This window comes from Atractosteus spatula, chromosome 7 (genome assembly GCF_055471065.1).
Source record: "Atractosteus spatula isolate fAtrSpa1 chromosome 7, fAtrSpa1.hap1, whole genome shotgun sequence".
Taxonomy (NCBI): domain Eukaryota; kingdom Metazoa; phylum Chordata; class Actinopteri; order Semionotiformes; family Lepisosteidae; genus Atractosteus; species Atractosteus spatula.
In genome coordinates this window covers 33,014,109-33,033,698 of record NC_142712.1, presented here as the reverse complement: position 1 = coordinate 33,033,698, position 19,590 = coordinate 33,014,109, and the positions used below count along the sequence as shown (strand labels likewise).

At 40.9% G+C, this 19,590-nt stretch overlaps 1 protein-coding gene across 3 annotated transcripts in view; it reads left to right on the top strand.

The window, feature by feature from the left end:
- Positions 1-19,590, top strand: part of kdm5ba (lysine demethylase 5Ba) — a 42,741-nt gene that overhangs the window by 3,092 nt on the left and 20,059 nt on the right. For 2 of the 3 annotated variants that reach the window (XM_088921007.1, XM_088921005.1), the window contains exons 2-11: positions 9,261-9,338; positions 10,253-10,375; positions 10,982-11,152; positions 13,054-13,188; positions 13,649-13,742; positions 15,574-15,683; positions 16,330-16,488; positions 17,809-17,928; positions 18,216-18,374; positions 19,142-19,323. In XM_088921007.1, the coding sequence (XP_088777133.1) occupies positions 9,261-9,338; positions 10,253-10,375; positions 10,982-11,152; positions 13,054-13,188; positions 13,649-13,742; positions 15,574-15,683; positions 16,330-16,488; positions 17,809-17,928; positions 18,216-18,374; positions 19,142-19,323 (1,331 nt within the window). The remainder of the gene's footprint in view (positions 1-9,260; positions 9,339-10,252; positions 10,376-10,981; positions 11,153-13,053; positions 13,189-13,648; positions 13,743-15,573; positions 15,684-16,329; positions 16,489-17,808; positions 17,929-18,215; positions 18,375-19,141; positions 19,324-19,590) is intronic. The other variant, XM_088921006.1, reaches the window with a different exon arrangement.

The following is a 19,590-nucleotide window of genomic DNA, read 5'->3' as shown; positions in this document are numbered from 1 at the left end:
AGTTTATATTAAGTGAGGAAGAGGGAAGCATCCCATCACATTTTGTTGTTCCTGTCTTTAAGTGCATTTGCGGGATCAAATATTTAGGTAGTGATAGTCGTTACAGTTATTTAATGTGTGTGGGGGTGTTAATTCTCGGGGGGACTTGGCTTCTTAGCCATTTCTTGTTTTAATCCTGGTGAAACAAGCTGAGGATTGTACAAGCCTTTGTATATGATGATGTTACTGTACGATTTATGATGCACTGTACTATAGATTGTGATGTAACCCCACCCTCCATTTCAAAAACCAATTAGTCTGAGTTGATTTAGTTTTAAGAACATTCGGGGAGATCCAGTGCCGTCATTGTCTGAATGGTTTTGCTGTGGCAGGGCAAAGCTATGAGAGGTTTCAACTACATATGGAGAGCTGTGTCGGATTATTTAAATTCCGAAGGCCTTTTTGTAGTTTACAGCATTTCCCTACAAATTAGAGAGAACAGTGCTTTGCAGTATACTGGTGTTAAGTAAATAATACTTGCTTTTTTACCTTGGTTGGATTCTTTTGTTGAAAAATGTACTATACTGGTGGTCTAAATGTGATTATTGTAAAAAAAAGACATTGCATTGTTTATAAAGCTATGAGTTTTTTGGGCTATTGTGTGAAAGAATACAGAATGTGCGTATCTTATGGCTCACTGGTGTGGTCACCAATGAAAGCGCAGTGACCGTGTTTATAACATGTTCATGGTTTACACCGCCAAGGTATTGCTTTTACTAAATATGTGAACAGTCTCCAAGGTATAAAATATTACTAATAGTCATATTTGTGTGGTTTGTAACTCTGCCTTCTTCCTCCAGTTTGAAGCGTCTTTCAGAGTGCGCTCCAAGGTAAAGCCAGCTGCTAGAGAAAACGATCAGATCAGTTGGATTTGCACGTAACAGGCCGGTTTCACTACTGCACCCTTTATGTGCATCCTTGCTTCAGTTAAGTAACTGCTGTGGCATGAGGCTCTACAAAAATACCTGCTGTGTTTGGGTCACTGGAATCATTTTGTAAAAAGTAGGCTTGAGCTGTTGGCGTAGTCGGTATCGTAGATCCCCTCCCCCCCCCCCACCTTGAGTGTGGCCCACGGTGTGAAAGAGAGGTGTCTGGATTAGGAAATGAACTTGCTGTGGAGTGGGGGGGGGCTCCCTGTCAGCTGTGCACGGTTTGTTCCTTCACCTCGCGGTGTTTGCCTGAATTCGGGGTGTCTTCAGTTTTGATTTTGGACCGTATGCATAGACGTTGGTGCATCTGGTGTTTAACTGTGCAGTTTTCAGCATTTGACATCTTTAGTATAAAAAGAAGAACTCGGAGACTTGGGAGGAGATAAGGAAGAGTGAAGGTGGTGTGCGACAAAAGTTGCACAAGGACTTGACAAGGAAATGTTTTTTTTCCCCACACTATCATTACAGTATCTCGCTTAAAACAGCTTGAAAGTCCAGAGACATACTGAAAAATTATTTGTTAGTGCCGAAGGAGCTGGATTATTATGTCCAAAGGGACAGTGGACAGAATCGCCTCCAAGGCCTTTTGTCAAGCTCAGCAGGTGCCGTTTCCGAGTAATGCCTGGAAATGACACGGAAATATTATGAGGGTAAAGGTGTTTTGGATTTGCATGGGGGTTATGGCTGTGCAGGAAACCTGCCCAGCTGTATTCATGACTGTAAGCAGTAACTGCTGCTCATCAGTGCCGAGGCGTGTTCAGTTTGTGTTGGCCAATTGGTTTGCTTTTGATCAAATGAATCTGACACCATGGGTCGAAGTTTTGAGGTGATCAGCAGCTGGCTTTTTTTTCTGCCCTTGTGCCAAATTTTCAGTCCTGATGCTTCACAGTCATTGTTTAACCTATGCAGCATGCAGTGTGGTGCCAAACTGTTATTTTCAATTAACTTGACACAGAGAAGGAAGGCCAGAGAAACTAGTCGTGTAACTAAATACCGAGGAAAGATCAGCATTTTGGTTCTGAGATAGTGCAGCACTGGCATCAGGCATCACTTTCACTCCGCCAGGCTTGATTGTAAAATGAAATGAAAAAGAAGCAAACTGAACCCATTGTTATAATCGGGATATTATTGGGCACAGCTTTCAGTTAGGTTGGGAAAAGATGAAGTGACCGTAGCTTGCTTGCTGATACACAATGAAAGCTCAGCAGGGAAGAGTTAAAGCTCTTGCAGGTTCTAGGAAACTGTACGTGACTATACATCATCACAAAGTTGTTTATTCCTACTAAATAAAATAGTTTCAAAATTTGAGATGCTTTCAGGGCTGTACTGTACTCAAAATGATATATCAAAATAAGTAGGACTGTGCTAGAGTGCTGAGTTGTGGCTTTCGGCAGAAGCGGACAGATTACATTACTGACTCCAACCACAAGGCCTCCGACACCTGTGAGTGATGGAAGTGGTACAATTAGTGGAGCTGTGCATCAGAAATGCTGCTATCCCCTAAGCGTCTTGAGACCCCGAGCCCATGTTTGCAGTAATGGGAGGTTACAGCTATCTTCCGGTGCTCCTGACAGGAATGACCAGAGCTTCAGGTCATTGAATTCTACTGTGTCCATGATTAAAAATATCTGTAAACTGATACTGGTGATTTAAGGCTGTCTTTGTGTGTTTATTTGGTTCTTACACTGTAGGAGTGTGGTTCATTACAGCAGCTGTCTCCAGACCAGTAGAGGTATGGGATCCTTAGACACCTTCTAGTTATTTCTCCTGTCAGAAGTCTGGGCTGTTTTTAATCTGGTTTTTGAAGCTGTCCCTCAATCTGAACCAAAGCTGAAATTGGCTGTAGCACACACCCATTGAAAGTCACATACATTAAAACATTTCCTTTTTATTGACAACATGCAGTTGTCTAAATAAAGTGACGCCTATCTTATTGAGTCCTGTAGGCTGAATAACTAAAGAAACAGCTGAAAGACTTCACTACACTTTTGCATTAAACTGAAGACAAACTTGCTGAGAGTGTTCGTTCAGTGGAAAGAAGCTGCAGGCTGAGGGGTTTTGGAACAGCAGGTCTTGCCGTTAAAACTGTGGAAATTAAAGAAAGACCAAGCTGGTGTTTGAAAAATCGAACCTGTCTGGACTTTATGCTTGTGTTTATACAGAAATCCTTTTCATTTTTCTCCACCAAGGCTAGGTTGCTTCATTCATGAAACCTGTTTTATTTGGTATGACTAGGACATCGTCTGCTGTGTATTCCAGAGATAATCGCTGCTCCTGAACACTAAATTCTATGTGAAAGTGTTTCCAATAGTTAATGTTGATGATTCTGTATGGAAATATGTACGCAAATAGACGCATGGTAATGCGTTTGTAAATGGGCACATGACAGTCGATTCACAAGTTAAGCAAGTCTGCAAATAACCATTGCAATAAAATGCTCCACCTGAAAAAGGCATAATATATCATGGCCTGATAGGTGAGTTTTTAATTTTGTAAGTACATAGTGATTGCCTGAGAAGATTAAAACCTTTCATCCAGAACTATAGTTGAAAGTGGTATATATGTTTAAATGGAGTTTATTTTTTTATAAGTCCTGGTGGTTTTTGTGGGGAAAAAAAAGGCGTTCTGATCAATGATTATTGGAAGAATACTTTAATATTAGATTAATTGTAGATATGCTACTGTTTAAAATTAAGAAACAAATCTTGTTGACATTAATGCTACTTTCACTTTAAATAAAGATGAAGATTGTTTTTTTTATAAAACCTCTGAAAGAAACTTTGGGGGTCCCGGGAGAACTTAATTAGGTGAATTTTTCCATCTTTTTGGGAATCATCAGGGTAATCTTATTTAGGAAACATAATCAGAATATGACTCTAGTGCCAAGTCATCAGGAATATGTAGTCATCAATGGACACTGCTGAGCCTTTAGAAGTAGCAGCCAAGAGCTCTGCTGTTAGCTGCCATAACTTGTTACCCCTGGTGAGGTCTTGGTGGGTTTCTGACAGAGTGGGCAGGGGGGTGGTGTGGTAGTTTATGCTGCTGTCTCAGAGGTGCCAGATCCTGGGTGTTCGATTTTGGCTTGCACAGTCTACCTGTGTGGGGTACCCTGGTTTTGTCACTTCTCATGCAGGCCTGCTGCCTGGAGTTTGACGGGAACAGTTGAGCAAAGCCATTCCCAGTGTCACACCGGAGGCCATGTGTAGTTTTGTGCTTGGTACCTCCTTGTGCCTCATACTTCCAGAATAGACTTTCTGCAGCCTCCACGAGGATAAGCAGCATGCTAATAATGGGTGGATGGGTGGATTGCGTTGGTTACCAGAGACATTCTGAATTACCTGATTTGATCTTCCAGGCGGGAGCTGCAACTGTTTTGCAAGCAAAGTACGTCTTTGGAGAGTCGCCATTGTTATTGAATGGCATCTGTAGGAATCAAAGGGCTGTCTGGTTGAGATAGATAATTCCCCACCCTGGTACAGATTAACAGCTGTGTTGCTTGCTGTCTTGTTAACCAAACTTAGCTGTGGGGCAAAAAAATAAATTTAAGTCCGGAGTCTAGAAGGAACATTAAAGCAACTTAATTGTATCCTTGGGAATGTAATTTATAAGCAGAACTCTTAAATAATAAGAGCACCCAACCTTTCTTTAGATTGTAACATTGTAATCTAGTCATGATGTAACCGAAAGTTTAATTTAAAAAGGAAACGCATGTCATTTCTTTTCTAATGACTTTATGGGTCCATTTCTTGGCTTCACTGTCTTTTGGTGTCCATTATCTTAATCATGAAGTGAAGTCCCATTTACTAACTACCAGTAAGGCTCTTTATTCCAGTGCAGTTTACTCTGCACACACAGTTTCTGTATCTAATATTAGACACTTCTAGGGGAACAGGTTTCATACAATGTTGAAATGAATTTATCAGGCTTTTATTGAAGTACTGCAACCTGAATCCAGTTTGTTTTTTGTGGAAGATTTTGTGGAAGGCTTTTTCCCAGCAAATGTAATCAGTCCAAGACGAATGGACCCTAGAATTCCTGAATGCACAGTGTTTTTTGTCTGTAGGGCACAAAGTAACAGTTGAGAAGGTAAGTGTGTGGAGCTCCTTGGCCATCCATCCTGCATATCTGATTGCTTGATTCTTCCCACCTCCCCCCTTTCCACCTTTATTATTAAAATCTGAAAAGAAACTCGAGCTACAAAGTGTTTTTTTTTTACATTATAAGTGACACTGTAGAGTGTAAAGTGTCCCGGGATTCTGAATCAACCCAAGTCTCCATCTAGCTCCTGCATAGGAAGCTGAGTGGTTGGAGTGCCATATTGATGTAACAGCCTCTGAGCTGCACCATGGCTGTTGTTGTGCGTGACAACCATGTTCATGGCTGACATGCTGCAGTAGCTGCAAGCTCCTGGAGGAAGACCTGTAAAGCACTCTTCCTTCTGTTGAAGTCAGAGGGATTTTGTCTTTGTTCTTATCACTTGCAGCCTTGTTTTATTTTGTATAGTAGAGTTGTTGGCGATGGCAGGTAAAATACTAAGATGTGCTAAGTTATCCTCTGTAATATTTTGTGTAGTGTTTTAAATTTCAAGCGTGAACACGAAGGATGACACCCTTGAGGGTGTTTGGGCAGTAGATAATTGCTTCCTGTTAGGCTTATGCGTCTACCTCAAGGTGGTGATAGACTTCAAGAACGGTTCATTAAAAGCCATAGGGAGTGTAAGCTCCTATCTTATGCTTTACTGTCCGTTAAGAAATGTACTAGTAAAGAATACTTGACTTTATCCAAATGCACAGGAAACATTTGTATTGTGCAGTGAGCTCTGATGTACTGTAGCTTGTACAAACTTGCATAAAGAAGGTAGAGCTGTTTTTTGAAAACTTGCTATAGATGTTCAGCTGTATTATTTAGCTGCTGCTGTTTTGCAGTAGCAAAACTGATCCAAGGTGTCGTGAGAGATCTTTAACATGTATGTTTGTAAAGAGGTCATTTTGAAGTGTCTTTTTCCATTTAGCTACATTCAAATACTTCATGTTTGCAATCGCTACACTAGAAAGCTTTAGAGTGTTGGCTCAGGCTTCAAGACTGTGTTGAAGAGCCCTGTGGATTTGGTAACACCAGTGTTGTCACAGTGATTCTTGCGGAACAGTGCCTCTGGTCAGCCTGGGCTTGGATGAGAAGGGAAACTGTCGTGCAATGTGAAAAATGTGACTTGCAGTGGTCTGTAGATGGGCTTGGTTTGGCCGTTTTTCTACTCTTGATCGAAACGGAAATAGTCGCCTCGCTTGCTGACTTTGTGTTGTGGGCTTTTGTCAACTGCACAAACTGCTGTCTTGACCACACAGGCCGCCCACAGTTTTCTTTTTTTATTGAAGGCAGTGCTCTTTTTCTTCTTAAGAGCAGGAGGTGGAGGCAGAGGTGGAGGTGTAAAGCTGCGGCAGTGTTGTTGGTGTGAACTGGAGGTTTGTTGCCAGGTGTGTCGAGGTTGGAGGACAGAAGGAAGTGTTTACCTGCCAAGCACGGGTCCCACAAGGCCTGCTCCCCCCCCTTAGCTGCAGCTGTCTGCTTCCCTAAACAAAGCCCAAGGTGTCTTTTGTCTGCATTTTAGACTGTTTGGGAAGGGGGGAGAGTGCTGCTCTTCATTGGTTTGTGGCCTCTGTCTGTTTTGGTGTTTATTGTGATCCTTGTGTTGAGAAGGGGACACTCCTTTATTTGGAGAACAACTGATATATTTGTTCTCTTCTTTCTCTGTAGAGCTCCTTCATTTGCTTTTGTCCCTGATGTTTTTCAGTAGATGTCATAGATCTCATCTCAGTCTTACAACTTCTTGTTTTGACTTACTTTGACCAAGGTTGTTTGCGTTATTGTGCTGTACCTGGTGAATATTGGCCTCTTTAATCTGAAATTCAAATTTTGCGTGTTTGCGCTTTTCTGCTATGTTGTGTAAGTTTTGTTTTTGATTAGAATTAGTGGTTTAATGTGCAGAACCTCAGAAGTGCAGTTGCAAGGAGCTGTTAGGATGGGCCCTTTTACCATCATATACTGCGTATACCAAATGTAGTTCAAGCAGGGAGCTGCGTCAGCATGCGTAGGCTGCAAAGGAACAAGTAAAGGTTTATTCCATGCTGAAAAGAGTAGAAAAGTACCAACATTTCAGCTGTGGAAAAGTGCGTTTCTTCTCTTTTCAGCATGGACTAAGCCTTTACTTGTTTCTGTATGTATTTATGTTTGTAAGTGTGTTTATATCAATTTCTTTATTTACTGGAAGGATTAATTGATAGGTATTACTTTTCCTTGAAAAAAATCAGAAGATAACTCTTTTGCATGAGATCTAGATTATTGGAGAATTTTTCTCAGATAACAGACCCTTGACTTCAAATACCACAGGCTAGCTCGAAGTGTTCCGAACCCACCCAGAGCAGAGTTGTCTGACCTGTGGGTCCTTGTCCCTGCGGTTCTACCAACACGTTACCTACATGTGGGTGTGCACTTCCAGGCACTGCTGATGCCTCCTCTCTGGTTATTTGGGAGCAAAGGGTCCAGCTCAAGAGGAGGCCTGCAGATGTGTACCACAGCTCCTGCATGCTGTAAGCTTTGGATTGGCAGTTTTGTCATATGTGGTAGAAGTTTTTTTTTAATGACTTAATATTGTGGAATGCGTTCATCTGACTACTGGATAGAGTTTGGGTGGAAGAACTTCATGGGAATTCATTGAGAGACTAAACTCATTCTTTGTCAGCTGTTGAGATGTGAAAGTGTGTAGAATTGATTTGTATACCAACGGGGGCTACTTCAGTCAACTGTCACGCAAAATGACTGATGTAATAAAATTAGTGTTGCTGCAACTATTTTTCATTGTAGTTTGTTTTAAATTACGCTAATCCTTCAGATGACGCACAGTTTTGTAAATGTCTTTCACAGAACTGAATTTAGTTCAAATCAGAACTACTGATAGTACGCTGCTGTGGACAGTGGAGTCAAAAAATATAAAGAATATAAATAAATCATTTGGTGGCACTAACAGAGTGCTGAACAGCCTTTTTTCCTAATAGCTGATGCAAAAAAGCGCACTTGCAGAATCTGTAGAATTCTGATTTTAACCTACAAGTTCTTCTCATGATGGCCTGTACAAGGGCTATTTTAGCATTTCATTAAAAAAAGGCTAAAGGAAAGCACTTTGGTTAAAATGGGGAGTGTGTTCTTCCCGTGAGAAAAAAATGTATTTTTTTCTTAAAGCACAGGAAAAGGGACCTTTATAGTATAAAATAGTCTTGATCTTCCTCAAAGATTACCTCACCAAAGCTCTTGGAAAGGATCCCTCCAGAAAGTGATTGCAGATGCATGTGTCCATGATGTCAGAGACTGTTGTCACCTGTAAATCCATCGCAGCCAACGTGTGGCTTCTGTTGCCTCTTCACAGTTGTCATATTGCTAGAGGTGTCTCAGTCTCTAGGACCAGACTGGTCCTGGGTACTGTACTACTATTCCTGGTAGAAGTCCAGGGGATGATCAGGGATGGATTTTCTTCCTTGTCATGTTCCCAGCGAATGTAACTTCTTTTGCTGGACACCCATTCAGTTCTTGATCCGTCTTTTCATCTATGTGTAAAGCTGTTGTCCGAGTAAAAGTCTCCATGCTTTTTTTTGATGGCATTGGTTTGCCACTCGCGTGTCCTAAATGACAATTTGTCTTTGAATTGTGATTTTTCAGTCCTCTGAATTGATGTATAGGTTTTACATCTTTCTGCATGCTGCATTTATTGGTGATGTGCTGTGTTTTAGAGAGGCGGGGGGAGTTATCAAGGTTTTTTGTGTTTTGTCTCTTGAATTACGATGTAAATAGGACAGAATAAACAAAAAAAAGTTCACTTTGTACCACTGTCCATGTGTCTGTTAATTACAGAAAGCTCTGAATTTCAAAATATATATTTTTATGTAATGCAGCATTTAATTTATACTCATGTAACCTGACTTCAGAAATATAAACCTTAACGGTGAAGTTTACATGTAGCGTAACATGACAGAACCCCTAGACCCTGAGTTTATCAGTAGAAATTAAATGTTAGTCGTGGCCATTCTGCAGTTGAGCTTGCTCCACGGGTGCTGATTGAATATAAAACAAGCGATGGAATCTGCAAAGTGAACCTGCTTTAGCTTTGCCGCTTTTCTTGGGATTCGAGACTCCAAATGAAGTTCCATGTCTGTGCCAAAGAGGTAGGTGGAGCTGGTGCCAGGTTGTCTGTTCAGAATGGTGTTGTCGGACTCCACTGATCTTATCCCCTGTGTTGTGTTTCAGGACTGGCAGCCTCCGTTTGCATGTGATGTTGATAAGCTTCATTTCACCCCTCGGATCCAGAGGCTCAATGAACTAGAGGTAACTTTTAACTTGGGAAGGTTTGTTCTAGTTTCTGTTCAATACTTCATCCAGGTTGAAAGCCTTCTGCTGTCTCACTACGACTCGCGCACTGTGGAATGAGGGCCTCAGTCGTCCAGCAGGAGGTCCTGCGCGTGTGTACTCCTCTGACATTTGTCCTTCAATGTGCTCCCATAGTGCCTTAGAAGCAAGCTGGCACTGATTGGTGAATTCTCTCGCTGATATAACTGCAAGCCCACAGGTGCTGATTGAACCACTCAGGATCCCCTGTAACAAGAGAGCCCATCTCCAGTCCTATGGAGCTCCTGTCTAGCAGGTCTTATTGGCATTTTAAAATCTCCAGTTTCTTTAAAACAAGAAAATGGCTTCAGTTTGTCCATGTAAGCATACAGTGAGTTCAATTAAGTGACATATTGGGCAGAGGCACACAACTCAGGTCTCTGGATCTTTCCACCCGGACCCTTGATTACTTAATGTAGCGCAGTGTTACTTTCTTACATGTACTTATCTGTAATTTCTTCCATCTGAGGAAGCAATAGCAGATCTGTTTGTATGGGGATGGCTGGTGCTTACAGGCTACAGCATGACGCGTCTCATCACTTCCAGCCAGGGAGTCTATTGTACCCACAACAATACTGGAGCCTAGTCAGAAGAGAGCACCTGTCAAGCTGGGTCAAAGGTGCTGGCTAGACTTATAGATCAGCAGAAATCATGATTAGATTAGAGTGGGAGCTTTGCATATCAAGTGATAATAGCATGTAGAAAATTTTAAAATTCATGTTCTCTATTTTAATTATTATTGTGGTTTGTTTAATTACTTCATGAAATCTGTTTTTGCATGTTGTGCAAAACATCTAGCAGGGACTGTTGAGTGTGTTGGGTTAAAATAATTCGCTTTTAATTTTCTTCTTTAGGCCCAGACCAGAGTAAAGCTCAATTTCCTTGATCAGATTGCAAAATTCTGGGAGCTCCAGGGGTGCACATTAAAAATTCCACATGTAGAAAGGAAGATTTTGGATTTATACCAACTGAACAAGGTAAGAACACCTTGCACAACTTCCATTTGAGTGATGTTAATGACATGCTATAAGGTGAAGAAAGTAGAAAGCAATGTTACTTCTCTCTAAAGTTGATTTGAATTAAAGTGTGAACAGAATACTTCAGCATAAGTAATGCATGGAAGTTGTGAATGTAATATATCTGTTGCTGATGCTAGATTATTCATAAAGTGTTATTTCCTAACTGCAGCTTTATGTTTAAGAATTTTAATCTGTGAAAAATGACCTTCGCTGAATTCAATTTCAAGTTGTCTGTGGATAGTTTTAGCACTAATCCTGAAGTGTTTTAAACATTTTTTACAAAAGGTGATAGTCTGTGTTAGCCTAGCTGCAAGACCAAGTCTTAACTCATGAAATGCAGTTGGCTCGAGAAGTGTTGACTGTTTCGAAAACTCTGATATCCTGTTGGGGAAAACAAGGAGGTTTTCCTGAGTGTGTCACAGGTTTTCCTGAGAGCGTTGCACGCCTCTGAGTATCGAATGGCAAGACGCGGTAAGCTCTTGCATCACGGTGTCTGTGGGCGACGGTGCATGTGAGGCCTGTGCTTGCAGACAGGTTTACAGCCTGCGTGCTTTTGTTTTGTAGCTGGTGGCTGAAGAAGGGGGCTTTGACGCTGTGTGTAAAGAGAGAAGATGGACCAAGATAGCACTGAGGATGGGTTTTGCTCCTGGCAAGGCTGTGGGCTCTCATTTGCGTGCCCACTACGAGCGAATTCTCTACCCTTACAACCTATTCCAGGCTGGAGCCAACCTTCTGGTGAGTGATGAAAGCCTGTGGGAAACCGCTTCCTCTCTCCTCTCCTCATTAGGGCGGAGGTGCCTGTTGGATTAGCAGATGGTGCTCTGAGCTTTTCAGATGAGCTAACTCGCCTGTTGAGATTGAAGCTGTAAATTCAAGGTGTATTGATTTCTTTCTTACGTGCAGGAGACCATTTACACAATAGGAAGCAGAGCAGGTTGGGACGTACTGTAGCTCTGAAAATAACAATGCCTTTAAAATGCCGTTTGGTTTTATCTGAATGTAGTTGTGTGTAAAAAATGTTGATCTTTTAGCCTTTCTAAAACTGTACATTTTGTGTATTCACAAGTTTAATAGTGGCACAGGAAACCACTGACTAGTCTTCCAGTGACAAAAAGATGTCTTGTTTGCATGTGGAAGAAATTACTATGAAGATTAAGTTTGTTCTAGAAAATTGAAATTACACCTGTAAAGTATCAGCATGTGCAAGTGTCTTTTTTAAGTAGAGAAGTGTGTAATACTAGAAGATATCTCAATAATTGCTACCATCTGATCTAAAAATAAAAATGAAACCAGTCAGGCCTTTCAGTGGTCTGTGAGTGACCTACATTTAAGAGGTCACATATGTTGTTGAGTAACTCTCCTAGTTCTCTTTTGCATTAGGTGCCTTAGCAGTTTATTGGCAGTTCCAGATCTGGATATATCTCAATTCCTGAGTCAGAGGACTTTGAAGTGTACAGCAGTGGCTGTAACAAACTGAGTGATGACAAGGGCCTAGCTACTATTGAGTATTTCGCCACTTACTCTGAAACATGCAATTAGAGGACCTGCAAATATACTAATGTCTTAGCGACCACTTTTTTTTTTTCTTCAGGCGGTAGAATTTTTAATGAAGACTTGATTGCTTCTATATTTTTTTATTACTGATCTCTTTCCTCTTTTCTTTGTGCATTATATCGTTTTGACATTTGAAAGCTTGGGGCCCATCTGGTTTGTGTGGCTGACAGCTCCTCCCTTCTGAAGTGCATGCTCTCATCCTCCAGTCGCTCTGCTCAATACCCTCTGCACCCTTGTCAGACAGTGATCTCAGTCGTCCTGCTATCTGTGGTGGAAGACATTCAGCCTTCTGAGCTGACAACTGCCATAACCAGCTTCCCTGTCTTAAACAAGCAGAAGCGCTGCTCTCAGCCACTCCAAAGACAGGCCTGCATTTCATCAGGCTTGCTTAATATAGAGTGCTGTTTTAAGAACTGCTGCCACATGGTAGGCTTTTTTAATTGACAATGCAGATACCAGGTATTTATGCCAAAAGGTAAACCAAGCACTGAAGCACAAAATCAAATATATAATTAAAACATAATAACCTTTTGTTTTTCAATGTTTGTTGAAGTCTACTTTTAATATATTTAAACACAATGTATATTAAGATATTAATTCCATGTAACAGGATAGTGGAAATATGCAAAACCTACAACTTGTCGACTGAACATGTTAGAAAATGCTTTAATGTAACCTTTAAAATGCACTTAAGTATGGGTCGCACATCAAAAGCAAACATGGGGGAGTTTAAGTGCATATATCTACACTTCATACTGTCCTTGAATTTTTTTTTACTTTTATGATGCAAAACATTTGCTAGCCCTGTTGTTCCTTTATTTTCTGAAATACATCAGTGTTTATCAGAACTCTAACAACTGAGCATTAAACTACGCTAAGTTTATAGTCTCGATCTTGTTTTGCGAGCTCAGCTTATGAAACTTTGAGGTGTTCACTTTTTTATGTTTACAGCTTTTCTAAGTCTTATCTGTTCCTAATTTAGTCCTGTTAATTAAATCCTTGTGGAGAAGACACACCTATTTTTTTTTGTCAGTGGGGTAGTTGTCTAATGTCAAGTTGTTTTGTGTGTCTTCGTTTTCCAGTGTGTACAGAAGCCAACGCTGATGAACGACACGAAGGACAGAGAGTACAAGCCCCACGACCTGGCCCAGAGGCAGTCTTTCCAGCCTGTGGAGTCCTGCACCCCCGCACGCAGGGCCAAGCGGATGAGAGCTGAGGTGAAGACCCTTGATCAGAGCTTCATGAACGTCTCAGAGGAACTCCTTCTACTTACCCTTATTACCTCTCATAGGGATCACGCCCATCGCAAACAATTCTCATCTTTAGAAAAACGAGTGGAATTCCGAAAAAATGATAGCTGCTTGCAGTATTAAAAACCTGTTAAAAAAGCTTAGCTTTTTTAATGCAAATAAAAGGCACAACCTCATCCATTCAGTGAGGTTAAATCGGTTGATTGTGCTCTTAGTAAGGGATCTGGTGCTGTACCCTGTTCTTGTGAAAGGCTATGTGAGGATTCTGTTCTCCTCCATTGAGTTGTTGGAAGTCGTCATGGTTTATGGATGTTTTACAGGACTGGAGGACTACTACAAGACTACAGAACAATACATTTTCTTGGAGAAACACATTTTGTAATGCTGCTGCGCTGACTTACAACCTCTTTTTCTTTCCTCCTTCAAGGGAAACTGTGTGAAGACTGAGCCTGGAGAAACTGGTGACAACAGACCCAACCTGAGAAGGAGGATGGGTTCTGTTGTTGTGAAGAATGAGCCAGGTAATCACCGTTCTTTTCTTTAACTTACAGTTAAGGACTTGCTTGAGATTGTGGTTGTAGGTGAAGGTTTAGATACACCGTTATGATAGATGAGATAGATATGTCAGGGTTGGTTGTGGTTTCTCAAATTTTAATTGAACAGAAGGTCAGTTTTGTGAAGAATGTGAAAAGGAAATCTCATTCTTCCTTTGACCCATCTGGAAAACAAATGTTATGAAATGAAAACCATGGGCTTTCTGTAGCTCATTTCAAGCTGTGCACAGCCTTGTTCCTAACTTCACAAGCCACTAGCCTTACTATAAAAGTGTTGTCATGCAAGGAATTGTGGTGGAATTCAAGTGCAGCCCTGTGCTGTATAATTTGTGTGATCCGTCATAAGGAACAGTCAGTTACTTCTGTGAACGTAACTAAGTAACACCAGGAAAGGTATTTCTGCCTTTATAAAGAATGTACAGTTTCGTAATCCACACGATCATACGCTTCCACTGCTTGATGCTTTTCAGTGTTGATAACTGCACAGTAGGCTTGATGGCTGCAGGAAATGTGTTTTGTTTGTAGTGAAGTTGTGGCATCGCAAAACAATTTTTAAATGTCTCCAGGCAATGGCAACCAAGGAGATCCATAGTCCAGTGATTTTTTTTCTGGGAGTGTTCACACTTCATTTAGTTTGTTTTGACTGTATTTCCAAACTAAACAAACCACACCCAGTTGGGAAGTACAACATGAACTCCAAAGCAATTGGCTCTTTTCCGATCTTCCTTTAATGAAGCTGAACTGGGGCCTTTTCGGTGATTTTTTTTTTTTGGTCGCATGAACTCAGTTTGGTTTATTTTGTGCAATATGAATGCACTGTGATTTTGTGCCCCCTTTTCAATGAAACCACACTGGTAATTAAGGTTGTCTATGTGCTTGTCCATCTGCATCGATGATACAAACAGGCTGAGGGACTGTGATCGGCTTTCAGAAGAGCTTTACTGCCACACAAAAAAAATGTGATGGACAATGATGTTGGGGTAATCATTATGTAATTCTGTGATTATTTTTTTTGTGACTGGCAAGTGTGCTTCAATGCCAGCACAAAAAGACACATTAGGGCAATGTCTTTGCACAGCTTTGCAGTCATCTTCAGCAATGATTTTCATTCAATGAGCTATACCATTTTTTCATTGTTCAGCAGTATCCCAGGATGCAGTGTTTTTTGTTTTTTACCCAGTCTGCTTTTGACATGGCAGTATGAAAGTAAACAAAATCTTGGTCCACAAAAAAATTTGCTTAACTGGTGAGAAGAACTTGGTCCTCTTTGACATTGACACAGTTTACACGTTTAGTATTCTGTATGTTTATCTCACGTTTATCTCACCGTTTATGTTTGTTTATCTCACCGATGTTTCCAAGTGAATTGAGCTTGGTTCACTTTGTGCTCACTCGGCTTTTCCTTCTGCCTCAGTAGTTTTAAGAATTGGGAAGAGAAACAGCCAATTCATCAAATCATGTGGTCAGGAGTTGTCCACCACTGAACTAACTAATCAGCATGAGGAGCTGTGAATGATTATGGGTTTGCTGTTTCCTAAACCACAGGGTGTCTGGTTTTCATCTCAGTTTTCCTACATTTCTTATTTGAATGAATTACTTGGTCAGTTGTCTGTTTTTTTTCAATCTTGAAAAACGGAGGGGTTAAGGGCACTGGAAACCTGCAGGCTTATTTATATCCAGAGCTGGTTTCAGTCGCCTCATTGTACAGCATACAGATCTGCTAATCAATAAATCACCAATTCATTATAAACTACGTGCCCCGTGCTAGCTGTTTCAGAGCTGTGTTGTCTTTTCACAGAGAAAGAGATTCCTGTGATGGTGAAACAGGAGCCCATTGAAAAGGAGCTGATAACTGAGCCAGAAAAAGCAAAGCTGCGGAATAAAAAATATCTCCCAGCAGTGAGTATAGTAAGTGGGGGACTTCTTGATCCATTGTTGTGACATGCAGATCTCTACCTGGCAAGGTAACAGTTTAGATTTCTTCCCCTACCTTTAAATATATCTAAATCGCCGTGTTTCAAGCAGTGGTCTAAGAAACAAGAAGACTTGTTGAGAAGTGTGCTCTTCCCATTACCCCATTTAGTTGCTGAAGGAATGGTGTAGATGGTATGATTTTCCTGTCCCTTGAAGTTCCAAAAATAAGTGGAAATTCTTCTAAATGCTAGATAATAGATCCTTGTAATACTGCCATTTGTTGCCATGAGTCCTATCTGTTAATCTCCCCATATCTACTTTTAAGTGTGTGCAGCTGACTAAGTTGTAGGATGTTATACAAGAACTGAAATGGATTTTTTTTATGACATTTTAACAGATTTTGATGTTTTAGGGCTGTCTTACTGCCCTTCTTAGTGTGTCTTGTTTATTAGTTGATATTTCCTATCTCTGTCACGTTCTGGATCAAAATAGGGCTTTGTTTCTTACCTGTATGTTTGTGTAACCCATTGGTGTTGTGAAGTGGGCTTCACTTAGAATTAGTGTTCTGTGTGTTTGATCAGTCAGTGCCTAGGAGGTATGTTAGACACGAGACACTTAGGCTTCTCTTCTCTGTAACCAGGTGGACCTGTATGTCTGTCTGGTTTGCGGCAGTGGAAATGACGAAGACCGTCTCTTGCTCTGCGATGGCTGTGATGACAGCTACCACACTTTCTGTCTGATCCCACCCCTCCACGATGTTCCCAAGGGAGACTGGAGGTGTCCCAAGTGCCTGGCTCAGGTAATGAGCGCCCTTTCTAAAATGAAAGCAATTATCAGGTGTCCTTCAGTGAGTTAACATGCCCCAGAGGAACAGAAGGCAGCAGGAGTGTCTGCAGGAGAACTAGTACTACAGGATTCTGGCTCTGTTTAATGATCTGATCATTTAAAACGGATCTCTCCTTGAGAGTGGAGGCATTTTGTTTTCTGTTCCAATTTAAGGTGTATAGATGTCCATTCACTGTGTGTCCACTGAGGAGCTCATTAAGCTTAGCATTAAGGAGAATGAAAGTCTACATTTTTCAAATCAAAGTTTATTTATCAAATGCACAACAGTACAGCATGCAGCAGTAGTTGCTCTTTCTGCAATTTCCCTCACGGGATCAATAAAGTATTTATCTATCTATCTTTTTTTAATGAACAAGGGTCATTCCATCCAACCATGAAAGGGAGTTTTGTTCCACAGCCATGCCAGATTTTGGCTTTGAATCTCACCTGAGGGACTTACTAATTTTTCTAGCACATTTTCAGAACATTGTACAGCAACACTGTTTGAACTTGTATATAATGACTAACCTACTATTTATATTAAGAAGGTAGAATGTTTTAATCCATAATACACAGCATTCTGACCCCCAGGGTTTACAAGGTTGTCCCATATTTTGCCTCTGTTCACTTCCACAGGGAACCTCTTTAAAGGGGAATGGTCGGGGGGGGATGAGATAAAAGAATCCTGACAGGTTTTCTGTCAATGGAAAACTCAAGATTGTGAAGTATCATGTTTTATTTCTCACTTTCTGTGGTGAGCATGACACGCACACTGTTCCCTGCCAGAGGTAACTAAAGCCGTTTCCTTTGATTAGAAGGAGATGCAAATTGGAACTTGTAGGTTTTTATTTTGTCTTTAAAGTAGAATGGGTAGTTATTGTCCTTTTTAAGATTCCCTAGTTATTATTCAGTTTAAGACATAAGAGAAATGAGTTTCTGACTTTCCTGAGAAGCGCTGTTTGACCACACTCTTTTAGAGTGCTTCCCAGTCCTGTGTGTGACAGGCCGTGAAAGGAGTCAGTGTCTTGTGACTGCCAAAGGCTGTGTTCTCTATAACATACTGGTAGGTTAACTGGCTTCTGGGAAAACTGGCCCTGGTGTGTGCGTGTCTGTATCTGTGTGTACTCTGTGATGGAGAGGCGTCCTGTTTGGGATGTATCCTGTCTTGCACCCGCTGCTTGCTGGGATAGACTCCAGCTGCCCCGTGACCCTGAATTGGAAGAAGCAGTTAGAAAATGGATGATTACCCTAAAGGCAGTACATAACGTACTATCTTTTTAACTTTTGCTCATAGGAGTGCAGCAAGCCCCAGGAAGCATTTGGGTTTGAGCAGGCATACAGAGACTACACCCTGCGTGCCTTTGGAGAGATGGCCGACTCGTTCAAGTCAGATTACTTCAACATGCCAGTTCATGTAAGTATGGATACCCTCTCATGAGTGAGGCATGATTCATGTTTATTACTGTTCTGTTAAACTGAATGTTATTTTAAATCCTGATGGCTATAAAAAGTCAAATGCTTTTTAAAACCAAGAACATTTAGTTTCCACCTTGATGTTACCGTTTACTAAGGTAAGTAAGTTTAAGTTTTTGGTGCTCTCTAAAACTGTGCAATATACAATATTAACAAGAAATGAGTCTAATTTATATGTGGTTTATCTGTTTCTGAATTCATTAACCTGTTGCTCTGTTACTGTTACAGATGGTGCCGACCGAACTGGTGGAGAAGGAGTTCTGGCGTTTGGTGAGCACCATTGAAGAAGATGTCACTGTGGAATACGGAGCAGATATCGCATCCAAGGAATTTGGCAGTGGTTTCCCTATCAAGGATGGCCGGTTCAAAGTTGCCCCTGAAGATGAGGTGCGGAGATTACTGAAACTGAGATTTAGTGTTGCGTAATGAGGTAGAATAAAATAAAGTGGAATAGTTTTGATCAGTGGTTCTCTGTCCTGGTCTTGAGGGACTGCTGTAGGTAGGACCAATTGGACCCTTAATCTCTTGTGTTAATTGAAGCAGGTAATGAAACTGCTTGCTTTTTTTGTGCACTCAGCTCTTCGTTTCAGCACATGGAACTTCAGGCAGTCTCTCCATAACTTTAATCCCTTATTCTGACACAGACACTTAATTGGCAGTCAGTTCAAGATGAATAAAGATCAGTGGGCATGGCAATGTACCAAATTCTCCCACAATAAGTATTTGTTAAAGTCCAGTGTGTTACATTTCAGCTAACACACCTGAATGAACAGTTCTGAAACCGGGTTAATACCACTTGCAAACCCAATACAGTATTTTAAGAGCTCAAAAGGTTTTAAAAAGGACAGCTAAAATAGAAAACTGAAATGAATCCTCTGTTAAGAAGTTTCCAGGAGGAAAAAAGCAGAAGACAGTGTTTCTCTAAATTCAGCATTGAGAACCGCTGGTTTGGATATGTCATATTGTTCTCAATTAGTCCTTCTTTAAGTACAATCCTGTACGTAATCAGCACAGGGAATTGAATTGAAAATGGGCTGTGCTGCTTTCTTTTGATTGAATATGGCATTAGGTATGTGATTGTCTTAAGTGGGCAGCAATCTCAGCCCCTTAGATGTGTGGAGTTTGTGACTGAACACACCTTACTCTCTGTTCAGAATTACCTCAGCTGTGGCTGGAACCTGAACAACATGCCAGTGATGGATCCCTCTGTCCTTACTCATGTCACTGCTGACATCTGTGGGATGAAACTACCCTGGCTGTATGTGGGGATGTGCTTTTCTTCCTTCTGCTGGCACATTGAGGACCACTGGAGCTACTCCATTAACTACCTGCACTGGTATGCGACTTCACTTCACTGATTAATTATTTTGCAGCTCTCAATGTCAAAAGCAGCAGGTATCGTTTTTGTTTGTGTCAAATATTAAATAATTTTAAGTACTATTTGAAGCTTGAATTGTAATTAGGAATACACAGCATAGGAAAGTAACTTTGAACAATTTAAACCAATCTCGTAACATTCTGTTGTATGTTTTAATCGCTGATTTTGACAATTCTGTCAATAATTTAAAGAATAATTGGTTTAATATGTTCCTCAATGGGTTTT